Below are 23,613 nucleotides of genomic sequence, written 5' to 3'. Positions count from 1 at the left end.
GGAGCTGGGAGGAATTCCCCCCAGTTCCTCACAAACACTGTCTGATATTAGCCCTGATTCTACTGAGGACAGTATAGACATGGCCCCAGTATTTCTGACCCATGAATCGAGAGCCTGAGCCTGGTAACTCTGAGCCATTGGCCAGCAGGCGGCACTAGGGTTTGCTGGGGTTGGCTTGCTTTTAAATCAGGGGTCAGTGCTGTCTGAGGAGTTAAGTTTAAAGGAAAAGTGTGGCTTCATCCCAGCATTCAGGATCTAGTTGGCAGATGTTGTGAGTGGCCAGTGGAATGTGAGACATTAAATGGAAACTTCATCCCCCATCAATGCAGGTAGGTATCATCTCTTCAGCAGGCAAATACCAACTGTAGCAAATCATTGAGTGAAGAATGTTCTGGGCTTGCATGGGGATAGATGGAGGAGAGCCAGGAGCCAACCTGCATGCTCAGAGACCCATAGAAAGGGAGAACCACTTCCTCCTCAGGAGAACTCAGAGAAACCTTAGCAATTCACCTGTACCCCACACCTAACCCATTCCAGTTGTGCCTTGGACGGTGGACAAGAGGATGTAAATGGAACATAGGAGAGGGGAGTGGACAATTCCAGACCTCTGCAGATAGGCTTATCTCAAATAACCCCGCAAATATTCTGAATAAGAACCAGATGTACCAGGGCTCTGGCCTTTTCTTCCCTGAGCAGCATGATGATGCCTCATTCCTGCCTTGACAAAGATTTCTGTCATGAATTTCTCAGTTGTGCTGCCCAGGAAGCAGGTGAGGCCTGGGAACAATGAGGAATGTCCCCCCTGGACTTGGCATGCCTCACTCGCAAGCACATCACATGTAGGTCCTGTGACTGATAGGTTTGATAGACGGATAAGTCCTGTTTCTAGCCACCAGCCTCTATCCCCTGAACGCTGTTGTCACTCAAAGCCACAACCCTGGTCACAAAGATGGAGCAGGTAGTGGCACCTTAATGTGAAGAAATTTTCCATCATGCAATTATTGCCTGGTGCCTACATGAGTTTGACTCAAACCAGCAGTTGTTTACCTCAGTGATAGAAGATTTATGACAGAGACAGATGGTTCTTGTAATTCTATACCCACAGGTGTTCACCTGATAACCTTGACATGTGTCCTGTAGGTTTTGGGGGTTTGGTGGAAATCTCTGAGCCCGCCCCGCTGAACACATATATCCTCGTTCCCAGCTCTCTGGACATGCGTCTCCTTGTATTGTTATCTTATGCCAACTCTCAGGTGCTCCACCCCCTAACTCTTCTCATCCTTTACCCCTTAGGCAATGAATAAAAGTACATTTGTGACTAATGTCGCCCCATTAGAAAAAAAATGCCAGATACTAGCCTCTGCTGTTCAGTTGTAAATTACACTAAATCTACAAGGTGTTTTTTTTTTTTTTTTCAAGATTTCAACAAATCTGATTTTGGATTTCTTACAGTATCCACAATGATATTTTCAGGGATGAGAGAATCCTCACCCATCTTATAAGATATCAGAACTTTCATTACACAGATGACCAAGAACCATAGGCAGAACCGTGATGAAGACTTGGTACACAATGCATCATGAAGACTGTACAGAAAAGAGAAAACTGGTCATGGACCTTCACAAAAAATGAACCCTTCCAACTCTCTCTCAGGGTATTATTTTACCCCTTTAGCTTAGAGCATGTCAGCTGGCTCAACATGCTTCTAGGATAAACCTGTGTCAACTACCCCAGCTCCCGCTCTATCTAAGCTCAGAGCAATGAGAAGATGGAGAACCTGGTAAGACAGAAATGTCCAGAGAGAAGGATATACAGATAAGACACAGAGGTTACGAATTGCTGTCTGTACTTTGAGTTGCCTTTGACACATTCAAGTAGAAACATCCAGCAGAGGATGGGTTTCATGCGCGTCCGTGTGAAGAGACCACCGAACAGGCTTTGTGTGAGCAACAAGGCTGTTTATTTCACCTGGGTGCAGGCCGGCTGAGTCCGAAAAGAGAGTCAGTGAAGGGAGATAGGGGTGGGGCCGTTTTATAGGATTTGGGTAGGTAAAGAAAAATTACAGTCAAAGGGGGTTGTTCTCTGGCAGGCAGGGGTGGGGGTCACAAGGTGCTCAGTGGGGGAGCTTTTGAGCCAGGATAAGCCAGGAAAAGGAATTTCACAAGGTAATGTCATCACTTAAGGCAGGAACCGGCCATCTGGATATGTACATGCAGGTCACAGGGGATATGATGGCTTAGCTTTGGCTCAGAGGCCTGACAAGGGGCCTGGAGATGCAGTGGGTGATCCAATCCCCCAAACCCTAGAGATGTGAGTGAAGACACCTTGATGAACTTACACACAGTCCATGAATATGCTAAAGCAACTTCTAACTCTGTTTTAGTTCATAACAATTGGTTTCTAAGAACTTAGGCATTTGTGGAGACAAAGATGTCACTGTAGGAACTGCCATATAAGGACAGGGGCGTCCCTCCTCCTCTGCTCCTGTTCACAAGGACCCTGAACTGGCAAAGCTCCCATCCTGCCCTGAGCCTGCCATGGGCACTGGGCTCCTCTGCTGGGCGGCCGTCTGTCTCCTGCGGGCAGGTGAGTCCTAAGAACACCATGATCATCCCATTGGAAATTCCAGTGATTACTTCAGTCATTTCTGTCTTTCTGTTTTCAAATTCTGTCTTTTTTTCCCCAACAGAATTCACAGAAGCTGGAGTTGCCCAGTCCCCCAGATATAAGATTACAGAGAAAAGCCAGGCTGTGGCTTTTTGGTGTGATCCTATATCTGGCCATGCTACCCTTTACTGGTACCGGCAGATCCTGGGTCAGGGCCCAGAGCTTCTGGTTCAGTTTCAGAATAAGGTGTAGTAGATGATTCACAGTTGCCTAAGGATCAATTTTCTGCAGAGAGGCTCAAAGGAGTAGACTCCACTCTCAAGATCCAGCCTGCAGAGCTTGGGGACTCGGCCGTGTATCTCTGTGCCAGCAGCTTAGCCACAGCGATGCAGAGACACTTCCCTCCTGTGCAGAAAACTGCAGGGCTCTCTCCTCTCTATCAGCTCACAGCGGCCTTTCCTTATTCCTCATCCTCCCAGGGAAGAAGTGAGCTTTCAGATATAGCTAGGATTCATACAGTGGGAGGAAATGAACTCTTTCTTAAAACATGAGCGCTATCATTGTTGTTTGAAAATATGTCTTAGGGATTTGAAAGACTTCTGGGTGGGAATTCAAGAAACCAAAACTGAAAGTGATTTATCACAGACCTAGTCCTCAGGGGCAGTGATGGTTGTTCTTCTATAAAAAATGCGTACAATGTTGTATGTTAATTAAGAAAATAAATACACAAACTTGAAAAATAAAAACATTTAATCACCAAAACATGTGTGTTAAACTTTAATAATATAGATACTGATTTCATGCAAGTAACAAACAGCAGGCCCTTCTTCTGCCCTGGTCAGCATCTGAATGATTTGAATCTTATCCTGGCTCTGGAATCTCTTCTTGACCTCGCACTGGATGTTTCATGCAATCAAATCTCAACAGATACTATGTGTTTGGAAATCCTTTCCCTCTGTTTTTGTGGAAATATGACAATGATAATAATATTGTAATGATGATGATGTTGATCATTTCAGCTATTTCATTCAGCACACTTTAAACCTCAAAGAAATGCACACAAATGGTTATCTTGGAAACAATTCCCAAATCTTAGCTCAAAATGAATTTTGCTTCACTGGAGTGCTTTAACTTTTCAATGTAACAGACATAGCCCAACACTATAGTTAGTCCTCATCAGAGGCTGGTGAGGACACTTCCACTTGTCTGCCCATTTCCTTGTCTGTCCATTAAAATAGCTCCTTAGTGCATTAGATATTCCTGCCAGAACTTCGGAAGCAATGAACTGCCCTGGTCCAATTGTCTCCTCTAATAATGCACTGTGTGTGTCCAAGTCTAGTCTCTACCCTAACCTCTGCCAGATTCTCTTGTATGAGAAATCATTCCAAAGTACTGGTTAGAATGCTTGGGAAGGCAGCTTCCTGGGAATCCTCTGAAGGACCGTGGCTGTCAGTGATTCCCTCGTTACACTTCTTGAGAGTATCTTGTATTTCACTGAACATAGGACTCTCAGTTATTTCAGTCTGTCTGTTCCTGTTCACCTCTGAGATCTTTGTGGCTTGTTTGTGTTGATTTTCTTTTGTGCTGCTTCTCAGTCATTTGTTTGTATTTTTCCTTATAAACCTGATTATTTTCAACATTGTGCCAGACACTATGGTTGTAGAAATAATTTTTGGTCTAGGATGACATATCTTTCTCCAGAGATAATTTTACTGTGCTTTGTAAAGTGCATGGATGCGTAAATAATCCAGGACTCCCTGAAACAGAATTCAAGGCTTGAGGTATCCTGGAGCCCCTGGAGAGCAGGTTTCCTACTAGTTCATTGTTTCTATTCAAGTTCCTCAGTGGTCACACTCAGTGAAGTCTAGTCTTAGCCTTTACCCCCTAGCCTGTGAGTCAGCTTCCTGAGTGCTGGGCTGGGCTCAGCAAATGCCCCTAAGGACAGTGACTGCTGTGCTCACTCCCCAGGCTCCTGCCTTCTCCAAGATTCTGGACCAGTTATCCCTCATAATGTTTTTGGGTTATTAATTAGCTGCAGTTTGTGTTAGTGTGGTAATTTAACCAATGATTTAAATAATAACAGAAGGGTTAATTTTGTTACAAGAAAGGGATCCTGATCCAACCCCCAAGAGAAGGTTCTTGGATCTCATGCAAGAAAGAATTCAGGGTGATTCCACAGTGCAAAGCCAAAGTAAGTTTATTAAGAAAATAAAGTGGTGAAAGAACAGCTACTCCATAGACAGAGTAGGGCTTTCCCAACAGTAACAGGAGGAGCACATCTACCCTAGGTACAATACTTGTTTATATACAGGACAAGAAAAGATGGTTGAGAGATGTGCTCTGCTCCGAGGGTTTGTGATAAAGGATTAATTTTCTTAATTACTATGTTTTGAAAGAAGCGATATTATAATCTTTAAAGTGAAATTTGGAATGTTTCTGTTCTCAAGATATTAGGGTATCATGACATTCCCAAGTCTGGGTCTGTTTAGTAAACATTATTAATCTGCTGCTTTAACCGTAAACATCTAGAGGTTAGGAATACCTGACTTTCTGGGAATGCAGCCCAGCAAGGCCCAGCCTCATTTCTTTCACTTAAGATGGAGTCACTCTGGTTTGAACGCCTCTGACAGTTTGAGTTTCCTCTTCTGTAATTACTCAGATGAAGGTCAGAGAATTTTATTTAAAGTTTTAATTTTCTTTGAATTTCAATGTCAGATTCTCAGTCTGTGATTTGCTTGATATTTAACTTAAATAGCATAGAGGAATGTTATATTGAAACTTTAATTTTGAGGAAAGGACTTTTTTTAAACTTGAAGGGGATTTATAATCAAATTGGGACACTCACTTGATTTTGACATTTTATCATTCAGAATATTATTATGTTGTTAATTACATAACCTTCGATGCTTCATTGGAACAGGGTAATGAGAATAGAGAGTAAATATTTAAATTTGATCAGCTCTTTGACACACCTGACAAAAACAAGCAATGGGGAAAGTATTACCTATTTAATAAATGGTGCTGGGAAAACTGACTAGCTATATGCATAAAACTGAAACTGGACCCTTTCCTTGTACCTTATACAAAAATTAACTCAAGATGGATTAAAGACTTAAATCCATAAAAACCCTAGAAGAAAACCTAGGCAATACCATTCAGGACATAGACATGGGCAAGGACTTCATGACCAAAACACCAAAAGCAATCGCAACAAAAGCCAAAATTGACAAATGGGATGTAATTAAACTAAAGAGCTTCTGCACAGCAAAAGAAACTACCATCAGAGTGAACAGGCAACCTACAGAATGGGAGAAAATGTTTGCAACCTATCCATCTGACAAAGGGCTAATATCCAGAATCTACAAGGATTTTAAACAAATTTACAAGAAAAAAAAAAAAAACCCATAAAAATGGGGCAAAGGATATGAACAGACACTTCTCAAAAGAAGACATTTATGCAGCCAACAACCATATGAAAAAAAGCTCATCATTGCTGGTCATTAGAGAAATGCAAATCAAAACCACAATGAGATACCATCTCATGCCAGTTAGAACGGTGATCATTAAAAAGTCAGGAAACAACAGATGCTGGAGAGGATGTGGAGAAATAGGAATGCTTTTACACTGATGGTGGGAGTGTAAATTAGTTCCACCATTGTGGAAGACAGTGTGACGATTCCTCAGGGACCTATAACCAGAAATACCATTTGACCGAACAATCCCATTACTGGGTATATACCCAAAAGATTATAAATCATTCTACTATAAAGACACGTGCACACATATGTTTATTGCAGCACTATTCACAATAGCAAAGACTTGAAGCCAATCCAAATGCCTATCAATGATAGCCTGAATAAAGGAAATATGGCACATATATGCCATGGAATACAATGCAGCCATAAAAAAGAATGAGTTCATGTCCTTTGCAGGGACATGGATGAAGCTGGAAACCATCATTCTCAGCAAACTAACACAGGAACAGAAAACCAAACACCGCATGTTCTCACTCATAAGTAGGAGTGGAACAATGAGAGCATATGGGCACAGGGAGGGGAACATCACACACCAGGGCCTGTTGGGGCAGAGGGGTCTAGGGGAGGGATAGCATAAGGAGAAATACCTAATGCAGATGACGGGTTGATGGGTGCAGCAAACCACCATGGCACATGTATACCTATGTAACAAACCTGCACGCTGTGCACATGTACCCCAGAACTTAAAGTATAATAAAAAAATAAAAATAAAACCAAGTTAATCAGAAAGCAGAGAGTGAACATAGAATTTACTTCATTCCTGCACCGTCACGACTCGTTTGTGCCATGTTTTGTGAGCACACCTGAGGGTCAGGGGTCGGAACTGGAGGGAGTCACAGGTGTGTGGCTATCATCATTTCCTAGTTAAACCCAGTCCCCTGGAAACATGCTTGGTTCCACATTTTCCATTTGGGGGAACTTCCCTAAAGTAATACACTGGTTTTTGTCTTTCCATTATTTGCCAAATGTTTCCCATGGGAAGGGAAATAAGTTGTCTTATTTAGTCTCCTCTTCATCTGAGCTTAGTCCTCTCTTCATCATCACCCTTTCATCCTGGCTACTGGGAAAAAAAGTAGATTCTTTTGGTGCTTCTTCAACACGCACTAAGATTAGTGGAACACTTTCTTTTCCTTACAGGGTTGGTCTGTAGTTTGCAGGGGAGAGAGAATGGATTAAATTCTGATTCAGAAGAGTGTTGGTTGGCCTATTTGCTCTCCTATCTGAGCATTGTTGGTTATTAACACTGATATTTAATCTCCACTTGTCTGACTTCAATGTTCATTTCTCAAGTGGTTCCATCTTAGGCCATAACAACATAAAGATTGCCTTTTGACCTTCTAACACCAACAAATCATAATTCCCATATCTCCATGACTCAATAAAGCAAAGCACAAGTCCCCTGTGTCCTGGCAAGAGAGCACATTTGTGCTGTTTCTGCCTACTGGCCACAAGGAGGCACTGTGGCTTTAAAAAGGTGACTTTTTTTTTTTTTTTTTGAATCAACATTTTCCAAGAATGGGGGAAAAATTAAATACTATCTGATTTTGATGGTGCAAGAAATAAAAAAGCCTGGGGGCTTCCAGTACCCCTGACCCAGCTGACCTTCCCTTCCTAGGCCCATGTATTTTCTGTGTATCTACTCAAGGAAAGGGAAGTGTGGCTGTGCAGTAAGAGTGGCAATTTAGGAAACACAGGCTCAAGGGCTTGATGCCAGGAGGGTCCCAGAAGAGGGCAGGACACTGGTGATCAGAGGGGCTTAGAGAGCATGATGCTAGTGTAAGCTGTGCATCAAAAGTGGTTCCTTTTGTTTCCTTCAGCAGTTGATTTTTATTATCATTATTACTTTAGTTGGCTGGCTACTTCTCTTTCCAACTCTTCATGCACTACCCAGGATCTCACCCTAGGCAGAAACAAATCCCCAAACTCTCACCAGCTGCGCTCATCAAACAAACCTTCCTGGCAGACTGTGATCTTGCCAAGAGCTATCAAGTCGATCAAGCTATAAACTGACTTCATCACTAGTCTAAAGAGCCATGGCAAGAACAGCTGCCGGAGAAACCCTAATTAAACTGGGAGGAGAGACATAAGGATTTTAAAGCAGTTTTCAAACTAGCCCTTCTCAAGAACCAAACATATAAGGGATCATTGGGAGCTGTCTCTGATGTGTGTTAAAGAGGAAAGAACAGACAAAGATGAGGTTGTGATGCCTGCTCTCTGTTCCTACAGATCTCCCCAGAAGTCATTGTAGACCTGCTACAATTTCGCTCACTTTGCTGAGATACAACGTTTCTTTGTTGGCTCCTCCTCTCTGTGACCTAAACCTCTCTCCCTGCCCTCCCCTATCTCCCTTCTTCCAGAATGTTCTTCTGCCATTCCCAGAGACTTGCAGAACACTGAGGTTTGAAATACATGGAATAGATCATTTTAAAAAAATTAATAATGATCTCTGTTAAGTGACGAAGGTTTCATATGTGAATTGTGCACACACAAAAAATCACAGTACACTTCTGAGATAATGTTAGAAGGCGTATGTAACGACCAGGTTAGCTTTGATGAAGGAAATTGGGACTCAGGGTGAAAGGACAAGATAAGTTAGTACACAAGAAAATGAGTTGATTTATTCTGTAGTAATGGGAACTTGTTTTAAAAAATGGAGAAAGAAATTGTTGAAAACCATAACTCCCTCAAGAGGTCAGGGAATCCTGTAGCTTACATGGAATAGAAACTGAAAGAGATTAGACTGAGCTATTCAGAATAAACAAATATCTCAGACTAAGAGTTTTGGTTTGTATCTCTTCACAGGCTGAAATTTTTAATTGACTTTTGAAAGTGATACTAAATAATACTATGATAACCAATATTTTTATTTTTAAAGACCTTTAATTTGATTTCCGTAGTAGAGTTACTTGCCATAAAAGATAAATGGTGAGAATGATTTGTATTAAAATGATTAATTAAATATGATTTATAGGGAAAAAGAGGCTTGCATTTTTCTTATTAAAGAAATTTTTCACAGATAAATTGATCTTTAGCACATGTGGGAGTGCATTTCTTGGGAGTAGGGGAACTAATACCTAGATTATGGAATATACCAATAAGAAGTAAAGTTACCCCATCCAGATTATATGTGATATATAGATTATATATATAATTACATACACCGCTAAGATTTTTAAGTCTTTAAGCTTTATGACAGTCTGAACTAAGTCAGTTTGTCTTCTTCACCTCATTACTAAGATAGCAAACATCCTGCTCTTTCCAACCCACTCCACCTACTCCTGTTTCCGTGTTCTGACCCTATTATGTCTTTTCCCCTGTACTATTCCAGATGTGCTCAGGAATCATACGCGGAGTCTTCTCCAAACTGTCCTCTCAATGATCCACGGAAAAATGAAGATTTGAGGGGAGGACGGTGGAGGAACTAAGACAGAGTCTGTGGTGCACCCTCTAGAAGAGCTGATAACACCTCTGTAGCCAAGACCTTTAAGAACTCAGAGTAAAGTATCTATTTTCTGAAAAGTTATCTACATTTGACCTTTTTTCATTTCTGCTTGTACTTTAAATTAGTACATAAACTGGGCTATGAATTCGGGATATGGGTAGTAGGTGGGGAGGCACAGACTGTCTCTAGAAGCCAGACCTGCTATAGCAACGTTTTATTTGAAAACAAGAAAGATCCTGGAGAACAAGAAGATATAGCATGTTAAATCTTCAAAGATGCAGGAAATCTGTGATTTTTAAATATTTCTCAGTCTAGAATTTACTAGAATTTAATGAGCCTTGCCGAGTTTCAGGTGTATTGAAGAAAAAGGAAAGTGAGTGCACTCAGACTGCTGGAGCAGTGCTGAGAATAGGACACCGCGAGCTTTACCTTAGCTTTCCTATCAAGTATTTGAAAGACTGTGGGCATTGATTTTAACTTTCCACTCTTCAGTGATGTGATAAGTTATTAACACATAATCTAACATAAAAAAATTGGCCGGGTGCAATGACTCATTCCTGTAATCCCAGCCCTTTGGGAGGCCGACGCGGTGGATCCAGAGGTCAGGAGATCGAGACCAGCCTGGCCAATATGTTGAAACCCCGTCTCTACTAAAAATACAAAAATTAGCCAGATGTGGTGGCACATGCCTGTAATCCCAGCTACCCGGGAGGCTGAGGCAGGAGAATCGCTTGAACCCGGAAGGCAGAGGTTGTGGTGAGCCGAGATCACACCATTCTACTCCAGCCTGGGTGACAAGAGTGAAACTCAGTCTCAAAAAAAAAAAAAAAAAAAAAAAAAAAAAAAAAAAAAAAAGATCAAATTTGAATTATAGCCAAATCTTACAAAAAATTTATATGAAATATTTAATTTTGCAAAAAAAAAAAATTGATACAATGACCTCCAACCTTGTTCACCTTTTTTTATCTTCAATATGTCACACAGAGTTTGGCACATAATAGATGATAAATAAATTATTTTGACTCTATTGAGTAAATGATGATAATATTTCACATTCTCTCAATATAATAGTTGAATTCTATGTGTACCTTCTTACTTAGCAGCTAGTTTCACTTCAAAAGAGGCTTCTTCCTCCACGTGAAATACAACGGAGGGTCATTATGGTTTGTCTCAATTTTCCATACAACTTCTGCAATATTCCAAGCAAATGTGTTTCCCCAGTCAGGATTAATGGCCAGTGTTACACAGTATCCTAACCGCATCTAAAGCTGGAATTTGCAAACATCCTTTTGGAACAAAAAAATTTATGTTATAATAATACTTATCCAGTCTCATGATCCAGTAAAAGAAATTCTTCCCCACAACCACATTTTCCCAAAACCACATCTTTATGAAGCTGGAAACATCATCTCAGAAAGCACTGAAAGAAAAGTGCTGAAAACACTGAAAGAAAAATTCACCGTGCTCGGTAATATAATCTTATCATCCTTGCAATAAGAAGATACTGTGTGTATGAATGTGAGTGTGAGTGTGTGTGTGTGTATGTGTATGAGTGTGGATGTGCGTGTGTGTGCATTTTCTCACAGAGACTCAACCACATGAAAATAGTTTCTCTTTGGATTGCATTACTAAGAGGCACTGGCTCATTAGTGGAGCACATACACACTTCTGGGGAGTGATAGGAAATGTCAGACTACTCAATCTGCCTAAGTTATAGCTGATAGGGTTGTTTATTTCAAGACTTTCTATAAATTCAGAATTAAATATGAAAAAGCACAGAGACCCCATAAAATGTACTATGTAAAATTCGGCAAATAATCTAAGTACAAAATATGAAGAGATGTGTCTGATCAATCAAAAGGAGACATGGAATATTGTATTTCCAGGCCAGATCTGCCTGATCTCTTCAACTGTTTTACTTTATGCCCTGTGTTATTCTGGGTTCTCTCATCTTATCACATGAATTGCAATTATGTAACATTTATTAGCAATCAAAATATTGGTTAATGCACCCTTTTCTCTCCACTGGCTAAGGGTGGATTTGAGGACCAATCCTAAATTGGCCTGCTTGGGAAAGCATTGATGTTGTGTATCTGAGAGGGTAGGGTTTGCAGGAGCGGGGATGCTGGAATCCCTGTTCCTGACTTGGACAATCTTGAGCACATCAGGTCAGAAAAGTGTGAATCCATGAGACTGTGGACAGTTGGCCGCGTGGGGGCGCTGTGGCTCCACAACGCTGCAGGGAACCCTGGAGAGGGGTGGGAGGGTGACCCAGGAGAGGAGGGTGGAAGGGAAGCCTGGTTGTCTGCTGGAATGAGCGGGGCGATTTGAGTTCAGAGTGGACCCTGAGTTAAACACAGACTCCTCATTGCCAGAGAAGGGTAGGGGTGCCAAGGGTCTCAATTTGCCCCAAGGAAAAAGTGTCTCTGTGTCTGTATGGGTAGTGGAGGGTGCTGAGGCTGGGGTGTCAAGGGCTGGGGAATGCTTCTCAGGGCAGGGACAGGATGGGCAAGCTTAGGAAAGTAGGGCTTGTTGTGAGCATGTGGGCGCTGTGCTGCACCTGCCCCGCCTTTTGTTTAGGGGCCCCGCAGAGCAGGGATGGAACATGGAATAGCAGAACCTGAGGCCTGCCTAAGGATACAGTGAGCTCACAGTGTCCTGCAGGGCCAGTAACTGGAAAGGCCAGTTTCCTATGGAAATGCCAGAAATATTCCTGCCCTGACGGAGGCTCAGGGTCTGGTGGTGGCAGCCTTTGCCAGGCACTCTGCTGCTTCCTTTTTTTTTTTTTTTTTTTTTTTAAGGAGTCTTGCCTTGCTCTGTCACCCAGGCTGGAATACAGTGGTTTGATCTCAGCTTACTGCAGCCTTTGCCTTCTGGGTTCAAGAGATTCTCCTGTCTCAGACTCCTAAGTAGCTGGGATTACAGGCACCCACCACAAACCCTGGCTAATTTTTTTTTTTTTTTTTTTTTTTTTTTTTTTTTTTTTTTGAGACGGAGTCTCACGCTGTTGCCCAGGCTGGAGTGCAGTGGCGCGATCTCGGCTCACTGCAAGCTCCGCCTCCCAGGCATTCTCCTGCCTCAGCCTCCTGAGTAGCTGGGACTACAGGCGCCCGCCACCGCGCCCGGCTAATTTTTTGTATTTTTAGTAGAGACGGGGTTTCACTGTGGTCTGGATCTCCTGACCTTGTGATCCGCCCGCCTCGGCCTCCCAAAGTGCTGGGATTACAGGCTTGAGCCACCGCGCCCGGCCTAATTTTTTGTATTTTTAATAAAGATGGAGTTTTGCCATGTTGGCCAGGCTGGTCTCAAACTCTTGACTTCAAGCGATCTGACTGCCTCTGCCTCCCAAAGTGCTAGGATTACAAGTGTGAGCCACTGTGCCTGGCCCCTCTGCTGCTTCTTCATGTGATCCGTTTTAATTCTGACAGAAATCATTCAAAAAAAGTATTATCTTACCTGTTTATACATTTGACTGAAGCAGCTTTCCTAGGTCTCACATACACTCTGATTTCAGGCTTGCTGTAGTGAACAGTTATGTGCAAGTCCCCATTCACCTCAATCCAGCAGTGCCCTTCCACAGGTGCATGCTGGGAGTCTCTCTACTTCCTCCCCAGGGCTCTTCCATGATATTATCTGAGCCCACCTGGCCTGTACTCAAAGACAGCCAGAGGTCCTGATGCTCCTGGTGAGACAGAGGACTAACGCTCCAGCCTGTCCATTCATGCAGAAACTTCAAGCAGCATTCTATGTGCTCCTGAGAGGCGCTGACAGATTCCATCTCCTGTTGCTCCAACACAAACTCAATATTGCACTTTCTTCCTGGCTTCTTCCTTCCCTATTTTATGTTTCTTTCTTAATTCTTCCTGGAGCCATTTCCCACATATCATGCACCTAAGTCCCCATCACAGACTTTGTCCTCAGGGACAGCCTATACTGTGGCAGTGATGGAATGAAGCCACCATCCAAAGACCCTTCCCTTTGAAGGAGACCATTGTTTTTCTTCTACTCATACCACTACCCATTCATTTAAAAAGTGTAACGATGATGTATATAAACTAATCTCTTCCAGGTTCATTTGGAATTATTTCTGAATTCTCAGCAGCCTCAGGATGGCTCTCTGTTCCCTTAAAACTCTGAACGCAATTTGAACTGAATAGACTTGGGTTCTCTTTACAGAAGCAGAGTTTGCCTGGACTCAGGTAATCATTCATTCCATTTTTCTTTCATTCAACAAATCTTTCATGAGCTGCAGGTGCAGAGTAGATTCACGTTTTGTGGGGCACAAAGCTGATACAATTTTAAGGAGCTCCTTGCAAAGGAGAATGCAAAATGACAAAGTGTTGGAAAGGTCCTGTGTGAGTGAGAAGGCCTGAGGTTATTCTTCATTGACTTCATGGCAATTGCATAAGTACTGTCCAGGTATGTGGGAAACACCAGCACAGAAACCAGACAAAGCTTCAAGTTGAGGTAGACACTTCCAAAAAATTGTTTTAACTTATTACACTTAATAATGAGTTAATTAAAAAGTAAAAGAATATATTCCTTGTAGATGCTTTTCTCCCCAGAAAAGTTAGAGTGCTGTTGAAAGTACTGACATTCTTGGTAGATTACACCTCATTTAGGGAAGGATCCTTAGAGTTCTGGGATTCTATGTGCCCTACCCCCAAAATGAAAGTCCCGCACTGGAAAGCTTTTATTTTTCCCTCTGCCCTGGCCCAACCATGAGGATTGGCTCCTTTGCTGTGTGGCTCTTGGTCTCCCAGGACCAGGTGAGTTCTTGGCATAGATGGGAAAGTCCTTCCTGGGCTAACTAGGCCCCAGCCACGGCCTCCCATGGGGGTGCTCATGGGCCTTCTCCCTGTCTCCACTTCTGATTCTGTGTCTTCTCTCACTGGAGCATGATTGCAGGAATTACCCATCCAGGTTGCACCAAGATGTGCAATAGATAATCTGTTGTATCTGAGGAAACAATAGCAGTGCTATTGACTGGATGTAAGTTTGGCGCCAAAGCACGTTTACACTTCCTCCAATCTTCTCCCATTTGGTGAATACGAGATCTTCTGAATGGAAATAGAACATTTCTCTGTGACCCTAGAGACTCCAGATAGGTGTAGTTTTGGGTGAATATTTCATCCACTTTCTTAATGAGCCTCCTCTTTTCTTCACAGGAAGTACAGTCACTTAGAGGACTTAGGTGGTGAGTGTTTGTGGCTTCACCTGAAGCAAAGGGAAAAATCGTCCTCATGAGAACACACAGCAGCCTGAGCTCGGATGGTGAGGCTCCCATCAGGTGCCATGAGGTGCTAAGGTGTGAAGCGAGTCTTCAAATGTGAATGACCTTGAACTCATAACTTTGAAACCTTTCTGGATGTCAGTTGACTCTTTTAACCAAGGGTATCTCTGTAGGCTGAAATACAAATATCCAGAGGTTAAACAAAGTGGAAAAAAATTCAACTGGGAGTTGAATTTTGTATAGAGAAGTCATAAAAGACACCAGGACTGCTATGACAATATTCTTTGGACTACAGAAATATTCAGAAGTGTTAAAACAGCATTCAAATGAAGAATTTAGCATAATGGGAATAAAATATGCATAGAAGAACAAATTTCCCTACTAAAATCAGGGAAGGCGATTACACATTTTAAGATTTCTTTCAAAACAGATCTACAAATTTTTCCCAATCTAAGCTTCTCAACTATCTCTGTAATAAATGATTTATTCCTGTGGGGAAGAGAAGGGGCGTGGCAGGTTAGCTCTGCAGTTCAAGCATTTAGCAGGGACAGTGACATCATCAAGTCACTGAGAGCTCAATTTCAATTTGCCCACAGCAGGGCTGGGAGTCACAAGATCCTGACCTGGAGCTGAAATGGGCACCAGGCTCTTCTTCTATGTGGCACTTTGTCTGCTGTGGGCAGGTGAGGGCTGGTCACAGGAAGGCCTCCTTCCCTGGAATTCCCAAGGCCTCAGTGCAAGCTTTTCTGTTAGGATGACAGCATCAGTGTCTGTTGTTCTCTATTACAGGACACAGGGATGCCGGAATCACCCAGAGCCCGAGATACAAGGTCACAGAGACAGGAAGGCAGGTGACCTTGACGTGTCACCAGACTTGGAGCCACAGCTATATGTTCTGGTACCGACAAGATCTGGGACATGGGCTGAGGCTGATCCATTACTCAGCAGGTGCTGGTATCACAGATAAAGGAGAAGTCCCCGATGGCTATGTTGTCTCCAGATCAAAGACAGAGGATTTCCTCCTCACTCTGGAGTCAGCTACCCGCTCCCAAACATCTGTGTATTTCTGTGCCAGCAGTGAGTCCACAGTGCTGCACAGCTGCCTCCTCTCTGCTCATAAAGGGCAGTTAGAAAAACTGAGGTTGCCTGTGCGCCCGAGTCTGGGCCCCACGGTGGGAAGTCCGGGCCTCCATAGGAGTCCCAGAGCACTGCCCAGTCTGGGGGTGTCTTAGAGCAGGGGCCATATGACCCTCAGTGCTGTGGCTCTATTCCTAACCCTGTCTCAGATGATCTGGAGTTTGCCCCAACACCCTAACCTTGCTGGATTTCTCTTCCGCAGCTCTCTTTTTCTGCTTGCAGAATGGAAAAGATATTTTGTTCATATTCCCAATTCCCTTCATAATTTGAAAGCCAACATATTCTTCAGTGACTTCTTCATAAAAACCTTACCATATCCTCTACTACCCTTCAACTCACAGACACAAACCTTCCCCCATGTGGTCCCTGCTCCTGGCTGCCTTTCTTCTGAGGGCAATAGCCCTACAAGGTCCTCTGTCATTTGTCCTTCACCTTCCTCTCCACCACCTTCCTCAAGTTTCCCCCAGCTCTCCACTCCAGCCACATTCCCCTACGTTCAGTTACAGCTTCATAGGTGTAGTGTTGTTTTCTACCCTGGGGATTGTTTATGAATAATAGATTATTTCTACTTCACTGAGCATATGTGCCTCCAACTTATTCCCAGGCCTCTCCTTCATTCCTTACATAAACACCTATTTCAGGTATGTTTACTCTTAACTGTGAAAAACAAGACAAATTTTACTAGAAAAAAATTAAGAAATATATTTTAGCACTCATTTGAGGAATTAGTTTTTTAGATGACACATGAGAAAACCAGAAGCCACAAAAATATTTGAGGCCGGGAGCGGTGGCTCATGCCTGTAATTCCAACACTTTGGGAGGCTGAGGCAGGCGGATCACTTGAGGTTGGGAGTTCGAGACCAGCCTGACCAACATGCAGAAACCCCATCTCTACTAAGAATAGAAATTTAGTTGGGTGTGGTGGTGCATGCCTGTAATCCTGCAAACTCGGGAGGCTGAGGCAGGAGAATCGCTTGAACCTGGGAGGCGGAGGTTGCAGTGAGCCGAGATTGTGCCATTGCACTCCAGCCTGGGCAACAAGAGCAAAACTCCGTCTCAAAAAAAAAAAAAAAAAAAAAAAAAAAAATCCTAACTCCAGTTGCCTTAAACTAAACTTTTGTACACCAAAACATAGTATAAGAAATGAAATGTTAAGCCACAGCACGGGAAAAAATTGAGGATGCAGATGAAGAAAAATCAGTGTGACAAAGAAGACTCAGGTTCACCTATGGCTCCTCTATGCTTCCTGGCCTCACCTGCACTTAGAGGGCTGGGAGCATGTCACCAGGTTCTGAATAGTGGGAGGTGAGTAAAAATAATGCTAGCCCAATTTCAAGTCTAGCCGTTAAAAATATCCTATAGCTCTGTGCTGAGGGTCCCTGAGCGTCCTCCCATGTTTAGAGATTTGGCATATGGCATAGAGCTGTACTCACAGCTAAGATTTTTTAACATGTCATAGTAAGTTGTCAGCAGCGGATCATATGGAGAAAACACACAGGTGGAATCTGGAGGAACCCAAACTCAGGCCTCCTTATGCTCTCTTCCTCCCAGGGGGGTCACACAGGGTTCTTGTTTCACTCAGTAGCAAAAACGCATTAACACATGTCCAGTGCTTCTGCCAGGTGAGTCCATCAGAGACTCAGCAATCATGAGGTTTTAGAGGAGGCTGGTCACAAGTACATACTGCCTAGCATTAACCAAAAATTCAGACTCCAGAAGAAATCTGGTGTTCAGTACAATACTGTTTGCAACAGCAGTCTAGGCACAATGAGCCTCTTCTCTCAGGAGAAATTTTGTCAGTGCCAGGCACTGCTCGCCAGTCAAATTGCCAAAGATAGCCAAAGTCCAATCTTGCAAGCAGGCAGTCTCAAGCCTGCTCTCAACTCTTTTCTGCACAGACACTCTTCAACTCTCTTTTGCCACGTCTGGATGAATTTGGGAGCTTCATGGCACAGATTATAAACTGGAAGCAACTTGGCTCCCTGGGTCATAATTTGGTGGACAGCCATGGAAAAAAGCTACTCATGCCCTACTGGGTTTTGTGGTCATGAGAGGTAAGACCTGATAGAGTTCAGCCACTGAGATTTTAGGATTTGTTTTATTTTATTTTATTTTTTCTGTAGCATAGGTGTCCTTTTCTAATAAAGTTAGTGTGTAAATGAGTAAAACATTCTCATTAATAAGAAGACAGCCCAATAAAAATGGCAATAGTGAAGCTGAATAGGCAATTCACACAAGTGAATGTAAGTTACCACTAAACATGAGAATAACTTTTTAACCTTACTTATAATCAGAATATAGCAACCTGAAATAATAAGTTATGATTCAAAAATTACTAGATCAGAAACTTTTCAAAGGAGTAATAGTCCTAAATTTGACTAGACATTTGGACTAATGAAAACTGCTTATATATCCACTGCAAGAGATAATGACAACTACGTCGGAAAACCCACTGTGGGATATATTGTGACTAATAGCATTTCTTGAGAAATTATCACTGTGTATAAATCATCTGGGTTCCTTTTCTTGTTTTTAGGTTCAATCATGGAGAATTCAACTTTAAGTATTTATTTTTCCTATTGCAAAGGTAGTTTGTTAAAAAAAATCTTTTAAAAAAGTGGGCCGGGCACGGTGGTTCACACCTGTAATCCCAGCTACTCAGGAGGCTGAGGCAGGAGAATCTCTTGAACCCGGAGGCACAGGTTGCAGTGAACCGAGATTGTGTCACTGCACTCCAGCCTGGGTGACAGAGTGAGACTCCAGTTCAAAAAAAGAAAAAAAAAAAGGGTGGGTGGGTGGGGGAAATATGTGTAACATATAATTTTGTCACTTTATTTTTAAATTGTACAGTTCAGCAGCATTAAGTTCATTCACTATGTTGTGGAACTGTCACTATTATCTGCTTCCAAATTTTTTTTCATTGCCTCAAACAGAAACTCAATACCCACAAAAGAATACCTCTGCATTCCCCCTCTTTCTGCTAACCTCTAATCTAATTTCTTTCCAAATGAATTTGCCTATTGTAGATGATTTATGTGGAATAATACACTACTTTTCCTTTCGTGTCTTGTTTCTTTCACTTAGCACAATGCTTTCAAGGTGCATTCATGTTTTAGCATTTATCAGAACTTCATTCTTTTTCATTTCTCAGTAATATTTTGTTGTATATATATACCACATTTGTTTATTCATTCATTGATTGATTAACATTTGGGTTGTTTCCACCTTGTAGATATTGGGAATAATGGTGCAAAGCATATTGCCCTGAAAATATCTGTTTGATTCTCTGTTTTCAATTCTTTTGGTCTCTGCCTAGGAATGAAACTTCTGGGTCATTTGGTAATTCTATGTTTCTCCTTTTAAGTAACTACCAGAGTGGTTTTTTGTTGCAGCTGCACAATTTTAGATTCCTACCAGCAATGTCAAATTTCTTCATAGAATTGCCAGTACTTATTTCTTATTTTTCTTTTCAAAGATATTATTAAGATGATTATTGCTATTTTGTATAGCCATCCTAGTCAGTGTGGATAATATCTCACTGTGGTAGTGATTTGCATTTCTCTAATGACTAAAAATGTTAAGTGTCTTTTCTTATGCCTATGAGCAATTTGCACACCTTCTTTGGAGGTACTTTTTTGTCTGATTTTTTTTTGGGGGTCTCTCTTGACTTTAGAATTATGTTGGTGTACTGTGACAATGCTAAAAGAAATTGATTTTGAACTTCATTCGGGAGATTTGTAGTTGGTAGTGTTTTTAGTGCAGTACTTCTCTATCTAAGGAACGGTCTAAGAAACAATACAAAGTAAATTGACTAATTGCTTTATTTGTTCTTTGTTTGTGTTCCCAATAGCAATAGGCACAGTATTTTATTTCTAAATGTTATTCCTTCTGAAAGGAACAAAGCATAAATGATTTATTCATAACTGGGGCAGGGAAAGTGCTAGAACATCTTTTGGCAGAAATCAAAGTTTTAAAAATCTATGAGGCTATAATAATAAGAATTTTTAGGTGAGCATCTTTTCATTACCAAATAATGCTAATTGATATATCTAAATGGAGAGTCAATGTAACTATCAACATAATTATAGACAAAGACCGTCAGTAGATGCCAGAGCTACCAGTTGTTTTTTTTTTTAACTTAATCACTTTGAATTGTACGACTCTACTCTCCTGCCCTGTTGGGTTTCTGCTAAGAAATCTGCTGAAGGCTGTATTGGGGATCCCTTGAATGTGATGTTTCTTATTTCTTGCTGCTTTCAGTATTCTTTGCCTTTGATGTTTGATAATTTGATTACATTGTGATATGGTTTGACTGTGTCCCAACCCAAATCTCATCTTGAATTGTAACTCCCACAATTCCCACGTGTTGTGGGAGGAACCCTGTGGGAGGTGATTGAATTATGGAGGCGGGTCTTTCCTGCTGTCTCGTGATACTAAATGAGTCTCATTTAGATCCGATGGTTTGAAAATGGGGGTTTCCCTGCACAAGCTCTCTCTTTTCCTGTTGCCATCCAAGTAAGACATGACTTGCCCCTTCTTGTCTTCTGCTGTGATTGTGAGGATTCCCCAGCCATGTGGAACTATAAGTCCATTAAGCCTCTTTTTCTTCTCAGTCTCTGGTATGTCTTTATCAGCAGCGTGAAAATTAGCTAATACATGTTGTGACTTAGGGAACTCCTTTTGGTTTGAATTTAACTGGCAACCTCTGAGCTTTCCGTACCTGGATATTGCTGACTTTATCCAGTTTGAAGGAATTTTCAACCATGTTTTTTATATGCTTTTGGGACTGGAACAAGATATGTACATTTTTCCAATGCATCACTCCATGGATTACTACTCAGTTACAGAAGGTAAAAGACATATTAAAAATGAAGAGATCTGGTGTCAGTTACCTCAAATATGCATTGACAAAACAGCATAAAAATGACATTCCACATTCTTGTGATTGACCAGATGCAATAGGAAATACACATCATCTATGGTGTATATTTGCCAAGTAATTAGCCTCCAATAGTATAGAAATTCTTGTTGTGGGCCATTTTACAACTAAGCTGACCTGGACACTTCGAAAACTTATAATCATGAAAAACAGAAAATATAACAAGTAGATGGAAGAGATGTATAATTTAAAAGTAACTAAGGAGAACCGATAACCTCGTGAAATACATGATCTTTGATTTTGTTCTAGAGGAAAAGTGAATCAAAACCAAGGGACATGTTGAGACAAACAGAGAAATTTGAGTGTGAAGCATGTACTAGATGACAATGCTATATGAATGCTAACGTTTTGAGTGTAACAGTGACATTTGTGGTTATATAAGATAATGCCAATTTTTTAGGAGACCCATTTTAGTATTAAGGATAAAATGCTTCAGAAATTGAGGGCAATATATGTATAGAGAGATAAAGCAAAAGTCACAAGATGTACAATCGGCACACAGACATATATTTTAATATTCTGTTTGTTTCATTATTCTCTCACCTTTTCCGTAGATTCTCAGTTTAAAAAAAATTGAAGAAAAATATTAGCAGACCAAAATAAAATGTTGTTGTTATTTCAGAATGATAACATTGTTGGGTATTTCTTATATTCATTTTCAATATCTTTGAAATATTATGTCATTACCATAAAATAAATATATAAAATAAGGTATCTTTTAGTCTAGAGTATACTTTTTTTTAGTCTAGAGTATACTTTTTTTTTTTTTTATAGGAAACAGGCTATGATTTTTAAGAAAGTCCCAAAAGAAGACAAGAGAATTTGCAGTCTGAGGACAAAGCAGCTTGGTATCTCTGAGACCAGTGCAAAACTTACTAATGCATGTCAAGAGGACTTTTAGCAAATACACAGGACTATTTACTCTGTGTCAACCAATTCTGAGTATTCTACAGTTTGGCTGAAAACTCAAGAACTTTCAAAGGTGACTGAATGTAAAGAGAAGAGTAGTGATTTTCCAAAGTTAAGGCTGGACAATATTTATTTGTGCAACAAGGAGAGAGGCTGTCTTAATTTGTCCTCTGCTGCTATAGCAGAATAGCTGAGGCTGGGAAAATGTATAAAGAAATTTATAAGGAAAAGGGCTTTATTTGGCTTGCAATTCTGGAGGCTGGAAAGGCCAATAGGGCATCAACATCTGCTGGACTTCTTTTGAGGGCTTTGTGCTGTGTCATAATATGGAAGAGAAGTGGAAGAAGGAGCAGGCCTGTGCAGGGAGAGCCAGGATGAGCAACACCATCACTTTATAACACCCTGCTTTTATGGTAACTAATCCAGATCCTGGAGAGAGAGAACTGACTCCTGGCATTCATCTTTGATGAGGGATCTACCTCCATGACCCAAACAACTCCTATAAGGTTCAACTCCCATAAGGCTCACACTACCCCAGAGAAATGTGAGCAATGTGCCTGCAGCAACATTGCTACATTGAGGAACAAGCTTCAACATGAGTTTTGGTGGGAACAAACCATACCTAAACTATAGGACAGGCTCTAGCAAGACAGTAAGAATAGAAAGAACTGAGAAACATTTTCCCTGGTTTCTCACAAACACTGTCCTATATTAGCCCTGATTCTATTGAAGATGTATAGAAGTACCACCAGTATCTCTAAGCCATGGACCAAGGACCTGAGTCCAGTGACACTGAACCACTGGCCATCAGAAGGCACTGGGGTTTGATGATGCTCAAATGTTTTTGAAACAGGGCTCAGTGCTGCCTGAGATGTTAAGTTTAAAGGAAAAGTGTGTATCCTAGTATCCAGTATCTTGTTTGCAGAAGTTGTGAGTAGTCGGTGAAATGTGAGATATTAAAAAAAAAAAAAAAACCCTTTATATTCATTGGTGCTGGTATGTTCTGCTCAGCAGTAAAATCTGAACTGTAGCAAATCTTTGAGTGGAGACTGTTCTGGGCTTGCCTAGGAAGTAGATGGAGGAGAACCAGGAGCCAGCCTAAACGCTCAGAGACCCATGCAAAGGGAAAATAACTGCCTCCTCAGGAGAATTCAGAGAAATGTGAGCAAAGCACCTGTACCTTACACCTTACCTATTCTAGTCATGCCCTGGACAATGTATATGATGATGTAAGGGAAATATAGGAGAGTGGACAATTCTAGTTTATGCCAGACAGGCTATTCCAAATTGCGGGTAGTAACACTACAGATATCCTTAACAAAAACCAGATTTCCCAGGGCTCTGGCCTTTTCTTCCCTGAGCAGCACAATGACCGGTTCCTGCCTTGACAAGAATTCTGTTGTGGATTTCTCAGTTGTGCTGCCCAGGAAGCAGATGAGGCCTGGGAGCAATGAGGAATGTCCTCCCCGGACTTGGCATGCCTCACACGCAAGCACACCACATGTAGGTCCTGTGACTGATAGGTTTGATAGACAGATAAGTCCTGTTTCCAGCTACCAGCCTCCATCCCCCGAATGCTGTTGTCACCCAGAACTATAACCCTGGTCACAAAGATGGAGCAGGTAGTGACCCCTTAATGTGAAGAAATTTTCCATCATGCAATTATTGCTTGGTGCCTACATGAGTTGGACTCAAACCAGCAGCTTTTGGCCTCAGTAATAAATGATTTATGACAGAAGTGGATGGCTCTGGTAATTCTATACCCACAGGTATTCACCTGATAACCTTGACATGCATCCCCTAGGTTTTA

The 23,613-nt window shown here is 41.6% G+C and overlaps 2 gene segments (V, D, J or C); both read left to right on the top strand.

The window, feature by feature from the left end:
• The window catches only part of LOC126951110 (probable non-functional T cell receptor beta variable 7-3), a 632,711-nt gene that overhangs the window by 24,688 nt on the left and 584,410 nt on the right, over window positions 1-23,613 (top strand).
• Window positions 2,522-4,651, top strand: LOC126951094 (T cell receptor beta variable 11-1-like). The segment is given in 2 exon segments: window positions 2,522-2,586; window positions 2,690-4,651. Coding segments are annotated over 2 exon segments (518 nt in total).

This window comes from Macaca thibetana, chromosome 3, assembly GCF_024542745.1.
Source record: "Macaca thibetana thibetana isolate TM-01 chromosome 3, ASM2454274v1, whole genome shotgun sequence".
Taxonomy (NCBI): Eukaryota; Metazoa; Chordata; class Mammalia; order Primates; family Cercopithecidae; genus Macaca; species Macaca thibetana.
The sequence above is the reverse complement of the archived record's forward strand: the minus strand, read 5'-3'. Positions and strand labels throughout refer to the sequence as shown.